This window comes from Ceratotherium simum, chromosome 35 (genome assembly GCF_057802395.1).
Source record: "Ceratotherium simum simum isolate JZ-2026a chromosome 35, ASM5780239v1, whole genome shotgun sequence".
In the NCBI taxonomy this organism is placed as follows: Eukaryota; Metazoa; Chordata; class Mammalia; order Perissodactyla; family Rhinocerotidae; genus Ceratotherium; species Ceratotherium simum.
This window is the reverse complement of record NC_141934.1, coordinates 8,471,154-8,488,017: the sequence shown is the minus strand read 5'-3', so window position 1 is coordinate 8,488,017 and position 16,864 is coordinate 8,471,154. Positions and strand designations below refer to the sequence as shown.

The following is a 16,864-nucleotide window of genomic DNA, read 5'->3' as shown; positions in this document are numbered from 1 at the left end:
TAGCAGTCGTTTCCTCATGAAGGCTCCAGTCTGTCCTGAGTCACTCTATCTGTAAAGGACAGGCTCTAAGACCTGCCTGAGGACTTCTCAGTGTGGCACTCCCAGCTTCCTGTGACACTTTCCCCTGGTGAGGAGGCCAGCAGGTAGAGCTCTTCAGTTTACAGAGGAGGGCCAAGAGGGGCCATGGCTGAACCAGGGTCTGCCCCCCTCTCGCTTCTGTGGAGCCTGGGGGTTCCTGAGGGAGGCTGGGGTGCCTGGCCCTGCCCCTCAGATGACAGCTAGTTCTCGGTAGGGGGGCTCCCTGAGGCAGGAGGCCTGGGCCAAGTGCAGGGGGAGGACCCGTCACAGCTCAGCTCTTCTCTGCATCCATTTATTAACTCGCTGTTCTGTAGGTCAGATGTCCAGGCCTTGTATGGCTGGGTTCTCTGCTCAGGGTCTTAGAAGGCTGAAATCAAAGTATCTGCCAGGTCACGTCCCTTTCTGATGGCTCTGGGGAAGAGTCCAGGCTCATTCTGATTGTTGGCAGAATTCCGATTCTTGCAGCTATAGGACTGGGGGCCATTTCCTTGCTGGCGGCTGTCAGCAGGGGCCAATCTTAGCTCTTAGAGGCTGTCTGCCTTCCTTGCCACGTGGTCCCCTCCATCTTCAAGTCAGCAACAGAGAATTTCTCACCTGGTTAGGTTAGGCCCACTTGGATACCTTCCCTGTCTTAAGATCAGCTGTGCCATTTAACATAACCTAATCAGGGAAGTGAAAGCCTTCCGAGTCACAGTTCCAGGATTCTGCAAGGCACAAGCATGGGGGCTGGGGGCATCTTGGGGGCCATCTGAGAATCCACCTCCTGCAGGCAGTAGAACTCAAGGCGACTTGTTTTTTTAATCTTAAAACATCCACACAAATTTTACTTCTTATCTTAAAATATATACATGTTTATTTTAATATTAAACCTCCCCTATCTTCTAAAAAAATGGATGCCTCTGGAAGATGCCCCACATTTATCCTGTGGCTTCAAGTATCCTGGTCAGCAACCCGTAGCCCTGCTGAGCAGCACAGGACTGGATGGTTTCTAAGGCCTCTGGTCCCAGCCAGGCCTGAGGAGGGAGCCCGGCCGGTCAGGCAGTGGAACCTGCGGCTCCCAGTGTCCAAGGACCAAGGGCAGCAGAGAGTGGAGGGGCCTCTGGGTTTAACATCACAGCCTTGACCAAGATGGGTCCTGAAAGGTGGTCAGGCTAAGGTGCCCCCAAGGCCAGATGGCTCCTCCCCCAACTCACCCCCCCAATAAATAAGCACAAAACCCGACCACTGCAGCCTCAGCCCCCAGGGATGCCCTGACAAGCAGGCTGGAGAGCTCCCGGAGCCCTGAGAACAGCTGCACTGCTCCACACCCTCTCCCCAGACCCCTGCCCAGGGTCCCAGGAGCTGCCTGCAAGAAGGCAGACACGGACACCCCAGGATGGCAGAGAAGGCCCCCAATGCGGCCTGTCTTCCTGGCAAGTCCAGGCCCTGCATCCTCGGCCTGGGGGCTGTGGCCCTCCTTCCCAATGTGGATGTGGTAGAGCGCCTTGCCTCTCAGCAGGGGAGGGCCCCTATCCTTCCTCCCACCCACAGGGCTTGCTGTCCTGTTCCAGGAGCCCAGGCCAGAGCCAGGGTGCAGGCGGGAGGGGGTCCCTTCCCCACATGCAGAGACCCAGCTGGGGCTGCTAATCATCTGAGTAGCGGTTCCCTGCAGGGGAGAAGGAAAAAGAACAGGGAGGGAGGCATCAGATGGGGACCCAGTGAAGCCGGCCAAGGGCCCCCACCCTTGGTGCTCACCCAGGACGTTGAATTTGCACAGTGGGCAGGTCTGCTGGAGCATCAGCCAGGGGTCCACGCAGTCTCGGTGAAACTCATGCTTACAGGGCAGCACCCGGAGCCACTGCGGGGTGGAGGGAAGGGCTCAGGCCACAGGCGCAGGCCTGCAGGTGGGGGTGCCTGGCCCCGTGCCCTCACCTGAGCTGGGGAACTGAAACCTCTGTGGCCTGCACGCCCCCATTCTGCTTTCCATAGCGCTGGTGGGGGCTGGGAGAAGGGCCCCATTGGGGTGGTTCTGAGGTCTCAGGAGTAGGGTGGGGGACATCACAGGTCAGCTGAGGGCTGGCCTCTGCCCAGGGCACTAACCTGCTTGTTGCAGAAGTAGTCCAGACACACGGCGCAAGTCTCAGCGCCAGGCTCCAGGGGGCCCTGTGGCGCCCTGCCCAGCCGGCAGCGCCGGGTCTTGAGGGACGCCAGTCTGCGCACCACGCGGCGCTTGAGCATGTCCACCTGTGCAGAGGGCAGGCACGGTTCAGCAGGCCCGAGGGCTGGGGCAGCAGAGCTCCCAAGGGCTGGCTCCCACCTGGCCTCCAGGCTCCCGCTGGCTCTGCCGCGACGCCTGCCGCTGGGCCTGGACCACGAGGCCTGTGCACAGGAGCATGGCCACCAGCAAGATGGCATTCCACAGCTGCTGCAGCGGCTTCTGGGGAGGGGAGCAAGGTGTCAGCCGGTGGGGCCGCTCTACCCTCTGCCCCCAGGAAACCCACCCTGAGGACCAGCCAGGTGAGGTCCATGCTCCTGGCTTCCTCTTCTGAAGCCTCCCGCCCTCCCACCTGTGCACTCCTAGGGTCTGCCCCAGCTGCCTTTGCTCTACCCTCCACAGTGAGGTGACCCACATCTGTCCCCAGCCCAGGCCTCTCGTGGGCAACAGACCTGATGTTTTTGCACTCTTGGAAGCATCTATCTGGCAGTCTCCCCGGCTCCCCAGCTCAGGACCCTGTCACCTTCCCACCCCCATCCCTAACCCACACTCTTTCCGCTCTGCTTTCTTGGCCACCGTCACCCACCTGCCTCCCCACCGTCTAGGCTGAGCATTCTGAGAGGGCGCCAGACCCCAGGCCCTGCTGCCTCGCTCTCCTAGGGGTCTCCCATGCCCCTCCTCTCCATCCCGCTCCACTGCTCTTTCAGGTCCCCTGCCCCGGCCTCACGCACCCATTTCCCACCCACAGGGATCTCACCTGCAAACGTGATCACACAGCACCCCTGCCTGACACCTTTCCCTGTGACCCTCCCCCACCCCATCCTCCACCCTCAGGAAAAAAACCAAACTCCTCCTTCAGCCGACCCTCAAGGCCTTGATTTCCCACACCCTCCCACCCCTCAGTGTCCATGCTCCTTGCCCCCTCCCACATCTGTGCCTTTCCACACACCATTCCTTGTCTTGGGAACTCTCTTCTTCCTCACCCCTTCCCATGGCTAATGCCTTTGGACTCTCCTTGCTCCAGAAGCTCTCCCAGACCACCACGGCTGGCCAAATGCTCCCCTCCTGCCTCTCCCTGTGCAGCCCTCCTCATACCTACTCTAACCCAGTGTTTCACTGCTGCTGTCCTCGAACTCCCCAACTCCCATTGGCAGGAGAGAACCATGTCTGACGTGCCTCATTTAGCCTTTGAGAGGTCCCAGGGGGGCCTCAGAGGTCCAGGGGAACCACACTGACCCGGACGTAACTCCCACCGTTTGCAGTGTGGCAGCGAGGCTTTGACTACTAAACAGCTGGCTCAGGAAATGATGTAGCAGAATAAGCAAAACCTGGCTCGCTCACCCACACGGGCACACCGTTTCACAGGGTCTGTGGATGTGTTATGACTAATAAATGCATTTGTTTAAAAGCTTTTTGCATTCCTAGTAGCCTTCTGCCATCAGGTTCTTCCCCGGCCAACGCTGAAGTTCAACTACCAGCAGGTGGGAGAGGGGCTGAGAAATGATTTGACATTAAAAGAAGCCACCACTCTAGACAAGGTTGGGTGCTGCTAGTGTCACACATGTTGCTTTTGCTCAGGGCAGAGGCACTCTGGGGGCCACTGCCGAAAGGTGTCTATGAGCCCCAGCACCCTGCTGTCCCACCCTTTCCCCCCCTGGTTTCTGTCCCCGTCTCTCATTCATGGTGGGGTGGTGGTACCTGCTCCAGGAAGCTCCCCCCAAGCTGCTCAGCTGAGCTCAGGTGGCTTCACTATGCCACAGAGGGCTCGGCCCCGCTCCCACCACTAGCTCAGCACTCGCCCCAGCAGAGTGACTGCCTCTGGCCTGTCTCCTCCCTGGATGGGGCCCTGTGAGCCCAGGCCTGGAGCTGCCCTGCCCTTGTGCCCCCTGCCACAGTGAGCCAAGCTGACACCTGGCAGGACTCACTGAGCAGCCGTTACGCTGTAAGCTCTCCAGGGCTGAACCTGGGGCTCAGTGCTCTGGAGCAGCCAGTGAGCACTGGGTGGGCCAAGGGCATGGCCCACCTGGCACTCCACTGTAGGCCGAAGACCCAGCCTCCCCAGGCTCAGCGCATTTGGGGACCCCCAGGTGAAGAGGGAGGGTGGGGCTGGGGCTTGTCCATCAGAGCAGCAAGGACATGGTTCATTGGGCTTTTCTGTCACACGGGTGCCGCCGTTCTGGATTCCCAGAGGCTGGACGGATGGGGACTGGGCCCTGGGCTTGGGGCTGAGAGCCTGCCCCACCTGCCCTTCAGACACCTTCGCTACCACAGGCACCCAACACTTGTACTGGTCCACCCCGGCCAGCAGTATGGCCGAGGCTGTTCAGCCTTGCCTTCTGCACCAGCAGAGCGACCTGCAGACTGAGCACATTCCCACCTGCAGGCTTCCGGGCTCTCTCCCAGCTCTAGCCTCTCATCTGACAGCCCCTTACCAATGCCTGCCCCACCCAGAGTTCTGTGTGGGCTGTCCTCCAGGGGAGATACAGTGGGGCTCCCTTCTCTTCCAGAAAGCCCTTCCCTTCCCCCAGCCTCAGTGCCCGCTCCCTCCACCGAACTGCAGTTCGGGCTGCTCAGACAGGAATCAGCAAGTGCTGTCTGGGCTGACAGGCTGAAGCTGCATTCACATAAGCGTTCCTTTTCCCTGCTTGTCTTTGGGCCCTTCAAGGGCACAGCCCGGTCTGACAGGCTTTTTGTACCCTCCACGTGAAGCCCCATGCATCCTAGGATCTCAAAAGCTACTTATGACCACTGACTTATTCAAGCACCTATAACAATGAAGATACTCAGAGTCGCAGCAGCTGTCCATCTGCTCAGGGCCCACTATGAGCTTAATGTACACAATCCCCTAACAATCCTGTGGCCATGTACTGTCCCTGTTCACAAATGAGGAACACGAGACCAGAGAGGTTAAACACTTGGCCTAAGACCACTCAGCTAAGGTTTCAGAGCCAGGATCTGAACCCACGTCTGCCTGACTTGAAGCCGCCTCACACGGCCCACGTCCACCAACACGTGCTGGAAGCTGCACGCCAGACAAGGGCACGCCCACCCTGCAGAGAGTGGGGACTCGAGAAATGCTTGCGGACAGAATACCTTTGAACCCTCTCAATGCTGAGCACTGGGAAATCCAGAGACAAATAAGACACAGCCCCAGCCCGCAGGAGACAAAGTCACGCTCCCCAACGCTTACACAGGATGGGCTGTCCTAAAAGCCCCATGAAGGGACTCACAAAGTGCTGCTGTGATTTAGAAGAGGGACAGGGACTGTGAGCGGAGGGTGTGAGGGAGGCTTTCCAAAGAAGGCAGGCAGGGGTCGCTGTGAGGGCTCTGGCTGGACTGGGACACATGGAGACAGAGGAAAAGGATGTCCGTGCCTGTAGCCAAGCATGGAAAAGGCCTAGTGGCAGGAGACCAGGGTGCGTGTGGGGGCCAGTAAATGGCACAGGGTGGTGGAGTGCAAGAAGACTAGGAAAAAAAAAAGGATAAGTAAGTGATCAGGAGAGCTGAAAGCCAGCCTAAGGAGTCTGAACTTTCTTCTGCAGGCAATGGGGAGCCAAAGACGGCTTCTGAGGAGGAGAATGACACAACGAGAGCAGCAGCTAACACTGATTGTGCATGACCCTGGGTCAGGCACTGTACCGAGAACCCGCCATGTCATTGAACACTCACAGCCCTGGGAGGTGGAAGAGGTAGTCCTCCTTACCAAGGCAGGGAGAGGGCACAGGATTTGAGACAAGGCATACGTGTGGCCCCCCCGAGCCTCCTCTTTCCAGGCACCCACCTGCTCCTGGGCCCGACTGCCTCCCAGGCACACCAAGTCCTGCCATCCTCCGTAGCCATGCTTGGAGAGGCCACAGGTGGTCCACAGGGTCAGCTTCCACTCGATGTTGGCCGACAGGGACTCTCCGCTGGTGATCTCAGCCGTGGCCTGGGTCCTCCTGGGAGGGAAAGCCACAGACGGGCCAGACGGAACGGCTCTTGGGAGGGGAGGCCCAGACCCACCCATGCCAGCCTTGTGGGAAAAGGATATTCCCGCAGCCCTTCTGCTTTGGCCCCCAGGCCTTTCCTGGCTATTGGTTTTTCCAAATCTCAAAGCAGCCAGGCAAGGGAGGCCCACAAGCTCAGGGAAGAGCCTGTCAAGCAGGAATCTGGCTTCCTCCTTGCTGGAGCCAATCCTCTCTGCCCACAGAGTCGCCTCCTCATTCCAGGCCCTGCCACCTCCTTCTGGTCCCCTCACCCATTTTTCAGACCAGGAGACTACAGTCTTAAGGCTAACTAGAAAAGCCCTGGTCCCAAGACCCCTGAGCCCGTGGCAGAGCCAGAGACCCTTAGCACCCAGGCCCCCCAGCCTAATCCTTTAGAGCCCAAACCCCACTCACTGCAGCAGTGCCTCCAACAGCTTGGTGACATTGGAAGAATAATGGAGGACAATCACTGGCCTGAGCAGAAGCTGGGATATGTCTAGCTGTAGAGGGACAGGGAGGTCAGCCGGCCTTGGTCCCTATCCCCCAGCGCGCGTGCCCCCAAAACCTGATGCAGTTTACCTCTCGGACCACGTTGTGGTTCAAGATGAGGAGAAGCAGGGCAGAGGCTCCCAGGAAGAGCGCCCGTCGCATCTGCAGGGGACAGGGGCAGAGCTAGCACATGTCTCACCACACACCTGCAGCCACAGCTGTCCTTAGCTCCTGGCTCGCAGTGAGCATTTCCTCTGGACAGACTGGCTCTCAGCTCCTTGAGGTCAAGGGCAGAAACTCTTACTCCTCCTGCCTTCCCCCCAGATGCTCTGTGGGACCCAAACAATGCTGTGCCTTCCCTGGTCCTAGCAGGGCAGGCCTGCCCACCAAACGCCAGCAGGAACCCCCCATTGGATACTCTCAGAGCCTGGTGGAGCTTCCTGATTCTCTGGCCTCCTCCAACCTCCCTGCTGCTAATCATACTGACTCAATTCTCCCAACTGGGGCCCCCTGCCCCACCAGAGCCCAGGGCTTCTGTGGAAGCTCCTCAGGCGCCCATCTGGTAGTCTGGCTCTAGCAGATGCCTTGAAACTCCTGCCTCCAGCCCCCTTCCCCACGTACACCCCCTGCACCTGCTGGACCAGGGCCTTGGGATAGGCCTGCGGGCCGCTGCCCTGACTCTCCTGATGGATCTGGGCCGCCTGCTCCTCGCCCACGTACGCCACTGCAATCCAGCCTTCTACAGGCACCTCCTGCTCAGCATCCACGATGTCCATCTGTGGGGCGAGGGGCCACGGGCAGAGGGAGGGGGGGGAGTAAGGGGGGTCGGACACACAGGGGATGCAAGGCCAGGGTTTGGGAATGAGTTTGGAGGGGAGGGCATCTGGACCTCAGGTTTTGGAAGCCGGAATGCCGGGGGCAGGGGCGGCCTGGGGAGGGGGCGCTGGGCTGCCAGGGCATGATCCAGGATGACGGCAGGATCTGGGTGCAGGGTCTACGGCGGGGCGGGGGCCATACGGCTCGGTGGCTCACCAGCAGCAGGCGGCCGCCCAGCGGGGGCGCCGGGTCGGCCTCGGGGCCGATCCTGACGCCCTCCAGCACCAGAGCGTCCTGCCGCGGAAGCCGCACGTCCACCCGCACGGCGCGGGCCCCGCCCCGCCCCGCCCTGGCCGCGGGGTCGCTGCCGTCAGCCGCGGCCCCGGGGCCCGCCAGGCCCAGCCAGAGCGGCAGCAGGGGCAGCAGCAGCAGTAGCGGCGACAGCGGCGGCGGAGGAGGCGGTGGAGGCGACCTTAGCGCGGGGCGAGCGGCGGGGCCCATGGGCGGACCCGGCGAGCAGAGGAGACAGGGGCGTCGGGGGTCCTGGGCGCCGGGGTAACACAGGGAGCAAGCCGCGGCCGGACGGGGCGGGGCGCCGGGGGAGCGGGGCCGCGGCCGGACGGGGCGGGGCGCCGGGAGGGGGTGGGCTCTCCGCGGCTCCCGCGCCCAGACCGAGCCGCGCGCGCCCCCTCGTGGCCGCGGAGAACCCCGGCGCCGGGTGCCCGAGGAGCTGGAGCCTGGCGGAGCCCCGGTCGCTATGCGGAGGTGGGAATCAAACAGGAGGCGCTCGCAGTTTGCCGCGTTGTCAAACGGTGAGACCGGAGCAGGGGAGACCCAGGGAGATAGCTGGAAGATAGTTGGCCACTTGGGGAGGCAGAGGCACGATCAGGGCCCCAGAAGGGCGGGAACGAGGGACGTCTGGGGGCCTGCAGGCTGGCTCTTGCTCTGCGGGGTCACACGGTGTGGCCTGCGCCAGGTTGCACCCCCGTCTTCCTTGGGCTCCATTTCTCCGCCACACCAGACTCCAGGAGACGGAGAACCAGAGACTGGCGTGGGAGGCAGATGGGGGAGATTGAGACAACGGTCCTGGAGGGGAAATGAAAGGGGCTGGGGACGCTTAGCTAGACGAAGTAGGCCGGACACAGCTCTCAGTGGGGCCCAAAGGCTGGGTCTTCAGGCAAGTCACTTTCCTGGGCTGTGAAATGGGCACGATATAAGACCAGCACTGCCTCACCCCAGCAAGTAATCTCTGATGCCCACTGGAGTGTGAAAGTTCCACGTATGTCCTAAAATTCCGTCCTTTTCTCCAAGGTTTGTGGCTGCTGGGAGCTGGCTCAGTCTGAAACCTGAGGCTTTTAAAAATGGTACGGTGATAAAAGGGCAAAGGCCGGATGAGCCCTGACACTGTTTTCCCCAATATTTTATTATGAAAAATTTCCAACATAGAGAAGGATGGAAAGAATTTTACAGTGAACACCCATATAACCACCAACGTTGAATCTCAAGATGTTCCTGAGGGATAAGATGGAGAGAATAAGACAGTCTGATATCAACCCAAAGACAGATAAATGGGGCATCAAACAGAGAAGGCAGAAACTGACCCACACACACATAAACCTGGCTATGTCAGAGGAAGCATTGCAGTTGGGGAGAGGGGGAGAGGCAGTATTATGGCTTATTTGATAAATCGTGGTAAGACAATGGGTTAACCATAAGGGAAAAAAATGAAATTAGACCTCTACTGTGCATCGTACACAAAAAATCAATTTCATGTGGATTAAAGACCTAAATATGGAAAGTAATACTTTAAACATTTTTAGAAAGAAATATAGGAGAATATCTTGATTCCTTCAAGGTCAGGAGAGATTTCTTACTACATAAAAGCAGATTGTAAGGGAAAAGATTGAAAACATTCATCCACAATAAAATGAAAAACTTCTGCTAATCAAACATTGTAATCAAGTGGCAGGGAAAGCCACAATCTGGGAGAAGATATTTGCAACCAAATGATTCATATGCAGAATATACGAATACATAGATATGGGCTATAAGATACAAATAGGCATTTGACAAAAGAGGAAACAAGAATGTTCAATAAATATGAAAAGATGCTCAATCTAATCATTAATGAGGGAAATAGAAATTAAAATTGTATGAGAGATCAACTGGCAAAAATTGAAAAGTTTGACAGTGTCAAGTGTTGGTAGGGATTTTTAGCAATGGAAGCTACACACTGCTGATGGGTGTTCGGCCTGGTTGTACTGGTATAGTACAGCCACGTTGGAAACAATTTTACATCAAACAAAACCGAAGATGCACATTCTCAAGAATTCCACTCCTAGGTATATACTCTAGAACAGTGGTTCTCAACACAGACTGAACATGAAAATTATCTAAGAATCTTCTAACAAATACACCCAATCCCTACTCCAAATGAACTGAATCCTTATCTCTGGAGGTGGGGCCTTGTTGCTGGTAATGATAAAAAGCTTGCAGCCAGGTGACTCTAATGTGCAGTCCCGTCTGAGAACCATTCTCTGGACATATGCAGAGCAGCCCTGTTTGAAGAGTAAGAGACTGAAATCAGCCAACTCTCCATCATGAGGAGAAGAGATAAATTGTGGTATCTTCATGTGTAGAATACCATGCAATAGAGAAAAATGAATGAATTAGTTGTGTGTATCACCACAGATAATTCTAACAGAATGCTGAGGACAAACAGCAAGTCTCCAAATACATTCTATTTAAGCTCAAAAACATCTGGATTTATAAGATCAACACACAAAAATCAGTTGTGTTTCTATTCACCAGCAATGGGCAATCCTAAAAGGAAATTAAGACAGCAACTCCATTTACAATAGTATCCAAAAGAATAAAATACCCGGGAATAAATTTAAACAAGGAGGTGAAAGACATGTCCACTGAAAATTATAAAACATTGTTGAAATAGAGAAGACCTAAATAAATGGAAAGACATCCATGTTAATGAATTGGTAGACTTAGTATTATTAAGATGGCAATACTACCCAAAGCAATCTACAAATTCAATGCAATCTCTATCAAAATTCTGATGACCTTTTTTGAAGAAATGAAAAAACTCATCCTAAAATTCATATGGAATTGCAAGGGGCTCTGAATAGCCCGTATTGAAAAAAGAAGAATGCAGTTAGAAGACTCAGACTTCTTGATTTTAAAATATACCGCAGGGCCGGCCCTGTGGCTTGGTGGTTAAGTGCGCGCGCTGCAATGCTGGCGGCCCGGGTTCGGATCCCGGGTGCGCATCGAGGCACCACTTCTCCGTCCATCCTGGGGCCGAGTCCCACATGCCGCAACTAGAAGGATGTGCAGCTATGACATACAACTATCTGCTGGGGCTTTGGGGGGAAAAAATAAAATAAATAAAATCTTTAAAATATACCGCAAAGCTACAGTAATCAAAACAATGTGGTAAAGACAGACATATAGACAAATGGAATAGAATTGACAGTCCAGAAATAAACTCATATATCTATGGCCAACTGATTTTCAACAAGGGTGCCAAGACCATTCAGAGGGGTAAAGAACAGTCTCTTCAACAAATGCCGGGACAACTGGTATCCAGATGCAAAAGAATGAAGTTGGACCCCCTACCTCACACCATATACAAAAATTAACTCAAATTGGATCAACAGTGGGAATGTAAAATGGTGCAACTGCTGTGGAAAATAGTATGGTGGTTCCTCAAAAAATTAAACGTAGAATTACCATATGATCCAGCAATTCCACTTCTGGGTATATACCCAAAAGAACTGAAAGCAGGGACTTGAACAGATATTTGTACACCAATGTTCCTAGCAGCATTATGCACAATAGCCAAAGGTAGAGACAACCGAAATGCCCGTCAATGGATGACGGATAAGTCCATGTGATGGAATATTATGTAAGCCATAAATGTGAATGAAGCACTGACACATGCTACAACATGGGCAAACCTTGAACACATTATGCCGAGTGAAATAACCCAGACACAAAAGGCCACATATTACTGTATGATATATCCAGAATAGGTAAATCTGTAGAGACAGAAAGCAGATTGGTGGCTGTGGGGAAGGGGAAATGGTAGTGACCGCTTAATGGGTACAGAGTTTCCTTTTGGGGTGAGGAAATTGTTTTGGAACTAGATAGAGGTGCTAGTTGCACAACATTGTGAATGTACTAAATACCACTGAATTTTTTACTTTAAAATGGTTAATTTTTTTTTTAACAGTTTAATTTTATTTATTTATTTATTTTTTTCCCCCAAAGCCCCAGTAGATAGTTGTATGTCATAGCTGCACATCCTCCTAATTGCTGTATGTGGGACGCGGCCTCAGCATGGCCAGAGAAGCGGCGCGTCAGTGCGCGCCCGGGATCCGAACCCGGGCCGCCAGCAGCAGAGCGCATGCACTTAACCGCTAAGCCATGGGGCCGGCCCTAAAATGGTTAATTTTATGTTATGTGAATTTCACCTCAAGGGGAAAAAACATGCAGGACTGACTATATTTTTAAGGATGCATTCATTTGTAATAAAACTACAAAGAAGATCGAAGGAATGAGAAATAAAAGTTCAGTTCACCAGAGTGGGATGTAATCGGGGAGGGGCACCCAGGGGTGCCACTGGTATTGGTGGCGTTCTGCTTCTAAGTCACACGAGCGTTCATTATATCATTCTTTATTCTTTGTGTAAGTTACTAACATTCCTTTGTATGTAAGAAATCACTTTTTATAAGGTGCAAAATGCACTGTGGAGGGCCCTTGTTGTCCGTGGAGAATCTTGCTTCTCTGATTCTATGAATGTCCCAGCCCATTGTCAGCCCTGATGACAAGGTTGCGAGGAAACACCCTGTAATCAGCCAGGCTGTTGGCTCCGCTGTCTCCCTCCCAATTTCCGCTACTTGCTCCCTATCCCCCATCCCGCCCACCCAGGCAAGGAGTCCTCGCTGCCCTCCCAACACACACACACCAACCAGACTCATATCCTTGCTCACACCTGTCCCCAACCTAGAGTGCGTTTCTGCTTCCCCACAAATATTCAAATCTTAGCCTTCCATCAGTGGGAGGCGGACCACCACTGTAAACTTGGTGAGTCATCAGAGCCACCCTGTGGTCTGTCCTCCTGCGGGATAACCCATGGTTATCCTGGAAGAGACCAGCGCTTGGGGATGTAGTCTCAATGTGGGAGGATGTAGCCCAGCCCAGCCCTGCCTGGGCTCTCCTGCTGTTGCGTGGTGGGGGCAGGGTTGGGGGCAGGTGGAGGAGCAGTGAAGATCGAGCTGCTGCTGGAGGGAGTGGAAGCCCAGGAACAGGGCAGCAAAGGATGGGAGATTGAGTGCCTGGAGAGGCCCTGCTTGGAGCAGAGCATCTGAGGAGGAGGAGAGTGGAGGACCCCACGGGAAAGTGAGAAAGATAACATGAGTGGAGCCATATTAAAATAGAGCCACAGCAGCCATTTCAGAGGAATTTCCTTGCCTGTCTTGTTTTCTTATTTTTTTAAATTTTATTTATTTATTTTTTCCCCCAAAGCCCCAGTAGATAGTTGTATGTCATAGCTGCACATCCTTCTAGTTGTTGTACGTGGGACGCCGCCTCAGCATGGCCGGAGAAGCAGTGCGTTGGTGTGCGCCCGAGATCCGAACCCGGGCTGCCAGCAGCAGAGCGCAAGCACTTAACCGCCAAGCCACGGGGCTGGCCCCTCTCTTGTTTTCTTTATCTTCCCAACTGGACCCAACCACGAACATTCCAAGAAGTCAGTAAGAACAAGAATATCCTGTCTGTAAGGAGTGATGAAATTAGACTTTGCCGATGACCGGACTGCTAACCAATCCATGAAATACAAGTCTGGCCTTTTGCCTGATGACTGAATCTCAAACCGATCTATGCAGTACAAACCTAGCTTTACGTCATCTAGTATCAATGAACTCTCCTTTAATACAACTCACCTCATCTTCCTCCCTTTTTCCCATAAAAACCCTGAGCCCCTCTCCTGTAATCAGGACACTATTTGGGAGTCTACCTGAATCTGTGCTCCCAGAATTGCCGTTCTTTGATCCCAAATAAATGCTTTGCCTCTTAAACTGGTTTCTGTTTTTGTAGGTTGACGGAAGGAAGGGATTCCAGCTGGGAGAGGAGGCAGGCCACTGGGCCTAATGCCAAACCTCCATCCACCCTGCTCCCAGGGATGGACAGATGGGATGCTCAGCCCTGAGGGCCCCTCCTGAGGAGCCAAGGCCCCAGCTCCCAGCTTGCTTCATTTCTGGAGCAGGGTGGGCTGCTGGCAGGGACAGGGCTGTCACTCTCTCACCATATACCTCGAGGCAAGCCACTTCCGTTTCCTGTGTCCCCAGCTGTAAAATGTGAGTGGAATGAAATGATTCGGGGGTGGAGGGGTTGGGGGAGGCCTTTCGTCAGACATGCTGTGATTCCAAGTGGCTCGTGTCTTGGAGTACAAGGTTTCCTAGCCCTGGGCTGGGCTGTGAGCTGTGTGGAGGAGGCCCCCAATGCCCCCCATGCTTTCTTCACCCTCTCAAGTTGCAGAGGGAAATAGGAAGAAATGAAGCTGTTAATGCAAGTGTAAAGCATAGCATGTGTTCCCCCAAGTGGAACGGGGTTGGGGCACTGATATGTTTTCAAATTGGTACCGGAACTGGAGTGTGTAGTAAGGCCAGTGAATTCAATGGATACAAGCCCACCGCTGCTCCTTCTCTGCTGTGAAATGACTTTTTTTTTCTTTCTTTCTTTCTTTTTTTTTGAGGAAGATCAGCCCTGAGCTAACATCCAAGCCAATCCTCCTCTTTTTGCTGAGGAAGACCGGCCCTGAGCTAACATCTATTGCCAATCCTCCTCCTTTTTTTCCCTTTTTCTCCCCAAGGCCCCAGTAGATAGTTGTATGTCATAGTTGCACATCCTTCTAATTGCTGTATGTGGGATGCGGCCTCAGCATGGCCGGACAAGCAGTGCGTTGGTGTGCGCCTGGGATCCGAACCCCTGGCCGCCAGTAACGGAGCGAGCGCACTTAACCCCTAAGCCATGGGGTCAGCCCCGAAATGACTTCTCCAGTGTGATGCCAGGCTGTGCATAAAAATGGACGACGCATTCTGTGAGTCCACGGATGGTGGTGCTGGTGGTGCTGAAGGATGAAGGGCAGGGAAGGCAAATCCATATTCAGAATATGTGTCTGCTCCAGTGAGAACTCTGCACAATGGGAGAAGGCCAATGTAATAAAGCTGCCAGGTGACAGGCTAGTTCCTGGGGAACGGGGCCACACTGGGGCCTAGTGTTTTTCTCTGCTGTTTTTACAAAGGGGCCTTGAGGAGGGCAATGCCTAGCTCACAGGAATGCACCTCCCATGGGGGCTTCAGGCCCAGTGGTGACAAGAGAGGGCTAGCCTGGGGAGGGGGGGCAGTATTTCCAGAACTCAGAGGTCCCTGAGATCTCTTCATTTTATAGGCAGGAGCCTCAGGACATATAACAAATTGTCTTAGAAAAATCTTAGCCTGGGCCTTGGTTGCCTAGTTCCATCGGCACCTCCCTCCACTCACCCAGCCTCCCAGAGAGGGGTGATGACTCTCCTAAGATAACACAGGGCCATTGTGGGGCAGCAGCAGTGTAACTGTGGTGTGGGGGAGGAAAGGCCGGAAAATGGAGGGTAGTCAGGCACTTGCTCCTTCCCTGGGTCCAGCCCGTGGCGGGCAGGATGAGTGTGGGGTCATGGCCGCCAATGGATGTGGAGCGTGTGCTGGGTTCCGGGCACTGGACATGGGGCAGGGACCATTGACCAGCAACGGCTCCTGCCCTTGAGAATAGATAGCAAACCATAACCACGTACACAGCAAGATCATTTCAGAGCATGGAAAGTGCCATGGGAAGGAGAAAAAGTAGCATTAGAGAGTGACTAGGGGCTGGGGGCTGCTTTGGCTTTGGTACCAGAGGAAGGAAGGTCTTTTTGAGAGGTGTGTGGGTTGAGACCAGCATGGCGAGAATATCTGGGGGAAGAAACAGCTAGTACAAGTAAAAACAGCTGAAATTTATGTGTTCCAGGCACTGTTCTAGGTTCTTTGCTTGAATTAGCTCATTTAAATGTCATCACAACCGCACGAGGTAGTAAGATTATCATTGCCATCTTACAGAAGGGAAACTGAGGCACGTAGGTAGGAGATAGAACCAGGACCTGAACCCAGGTAGTCTGGCTGCGGAGTCGGTGGGCTCCCTCCCTGCCCTTCTTCTTCACAAAGGCCTTGGCGTGGAATGAACAAGTCTGGCTGTAGATTCTGGATTCTATCTTGGATGCAGAGAGTGGGGGTAGAAATGACAACCCACTCTTCCGAAGGGAAGTGTCCAGGCTCATGCCAGCTAGTGGCAGAGCCAGGGCAGGGTCCCCCGCACCCCTCCTGCCCTGCCCTGCCCTCCCTGGAGTCCTGAAGTCCCTGCTCCCTGCCCCCAGCCTCGCGGTTCACAGCTAACTGGGCCACCTCATTCTAAAGGGATTTGAGTCCCCGAGACAACTGGAGACTGGTGAGAAAGGGCTTAGGGATTAAACAATGATACCCGGGAAGGTAAGGGACTTAATTAGGGGGGTTCGGGTGTGGGAAGTGGGGCAGGGAGGGGATTTGCGTCTTCACAAAGCCACGGTGGACTGTGGAAGTGAGGAGGAAGCGAGCTGTTTCTCACGTTCTGTTGTGCCTTCAGAAATAACACATGATAGTACTAATAATCCCTCACTTTGTGCGCCCAGCACTTTTCCAGCCATTATTTCACTGGGAATTCTCACAGTGGCCCTGGGAGAGAGGCAAGGATTATTCTCCCCCGGTTACCCAGAGAAGGCAGGTGACTTTGCCACTGAAGGAGCTGGGGTTTGGCTCCAGGCCCCCTGGCTCCTGGTCCAGGGCTGCTTCCTCTGCTCTCAGAGCTTTAGTGCAGGAGGAGAGGCGAGAGCAGGGCCAAGAAGCTGCAGCAGAAGTCGTGGGGAACACAGGCTGCCCGTCTTCAGGGAGTCCTCATTGGGGGTGGGGGAGGAGGGAAAGCAGGAGGGAGAACGAGTAGTCGGGGAAGAGAGGGGCTTCCATCCTGAGTTCTGGGCAGCCGGGCAGGGCTGGGGCTGGATCCCGAGGGGCCTGCAAAGGGGGCTCCTTATCCCGGGCCCCCTCTACACCTCCCCGGGAGAGATCCATTTGCGGCCCTTCAACCTTCAAAGGCACTCTCTGTCCACAGTCTGAATTTACCTTGGCAGATGTTTGAGTCTTGTTCAACACTGAGGGTGCCGGCACCCCAAAAAGGAGAAAGACCCCTGCCCCAGTCCCCATGAGCA

General features: G+C 54.6%; 1 protein-coding gene across 1 annotated transcript; it reads right to left on the bottom strand.

Annotated features, from left to right (window-relative positions):
- Window positions 1-251: 251 nt before the first annotated feature.
- On the bottom strand, window positions 252-8,127 carry RNF215 (ring finger protein 215). Its single transcript, XM_004429787.3, has 9 exons — window positions 7,759-8,127; window positions 7,359-7,502; window positions 6,817-6,888; window positions 6,652-6,737; window positions 6,054-6,210; window positions 2,375-2,494; window positions 2,158-2,301; window positions 1,813-1,915; window positions 252-1,723 (listed from the first exon to the last, which is right to left on the bottom strand). Exons 1-9 carry the CDS (start codon window positions 8,041-8,043, stop codon window positions 1,701-1,703), a joined length of 1,134 nt encoding a protein of 377 aa, XP_004429844.1. The 5' UTR covers window positions 8,044-8,127; the 3' UTR covers window positions 252-1,700.
- Window positions 8,128-16,864: the final 8,737 nt, after the last annotated feature.

Excerpts from the sequence above, each read along its gene's own strand:
- RNF215 (XM_004429787.3), bottom strand. The coding sequence starts at position 8,043 with ATGGGCCCCGCCGCTCGCCCCGCGCTAAGGTCGCCTCCACCGCCTCCT. Across the intron at positions 6,738-6,816 it reads ACCACAACGTGGTCCGAGAG|CTAGACATATCCCAGCTTCT; the intron begins GTAAACTGCATC and ends GTCCCTCTACAG. Across the intron at positions 1,724-1,812 it reads GTGCAAATTCAACGTCCTGG|GGAACCGCTACTCAGATGAT; the intron begins GTGAGCACCAAG and ends TCTCCCCTGCAG.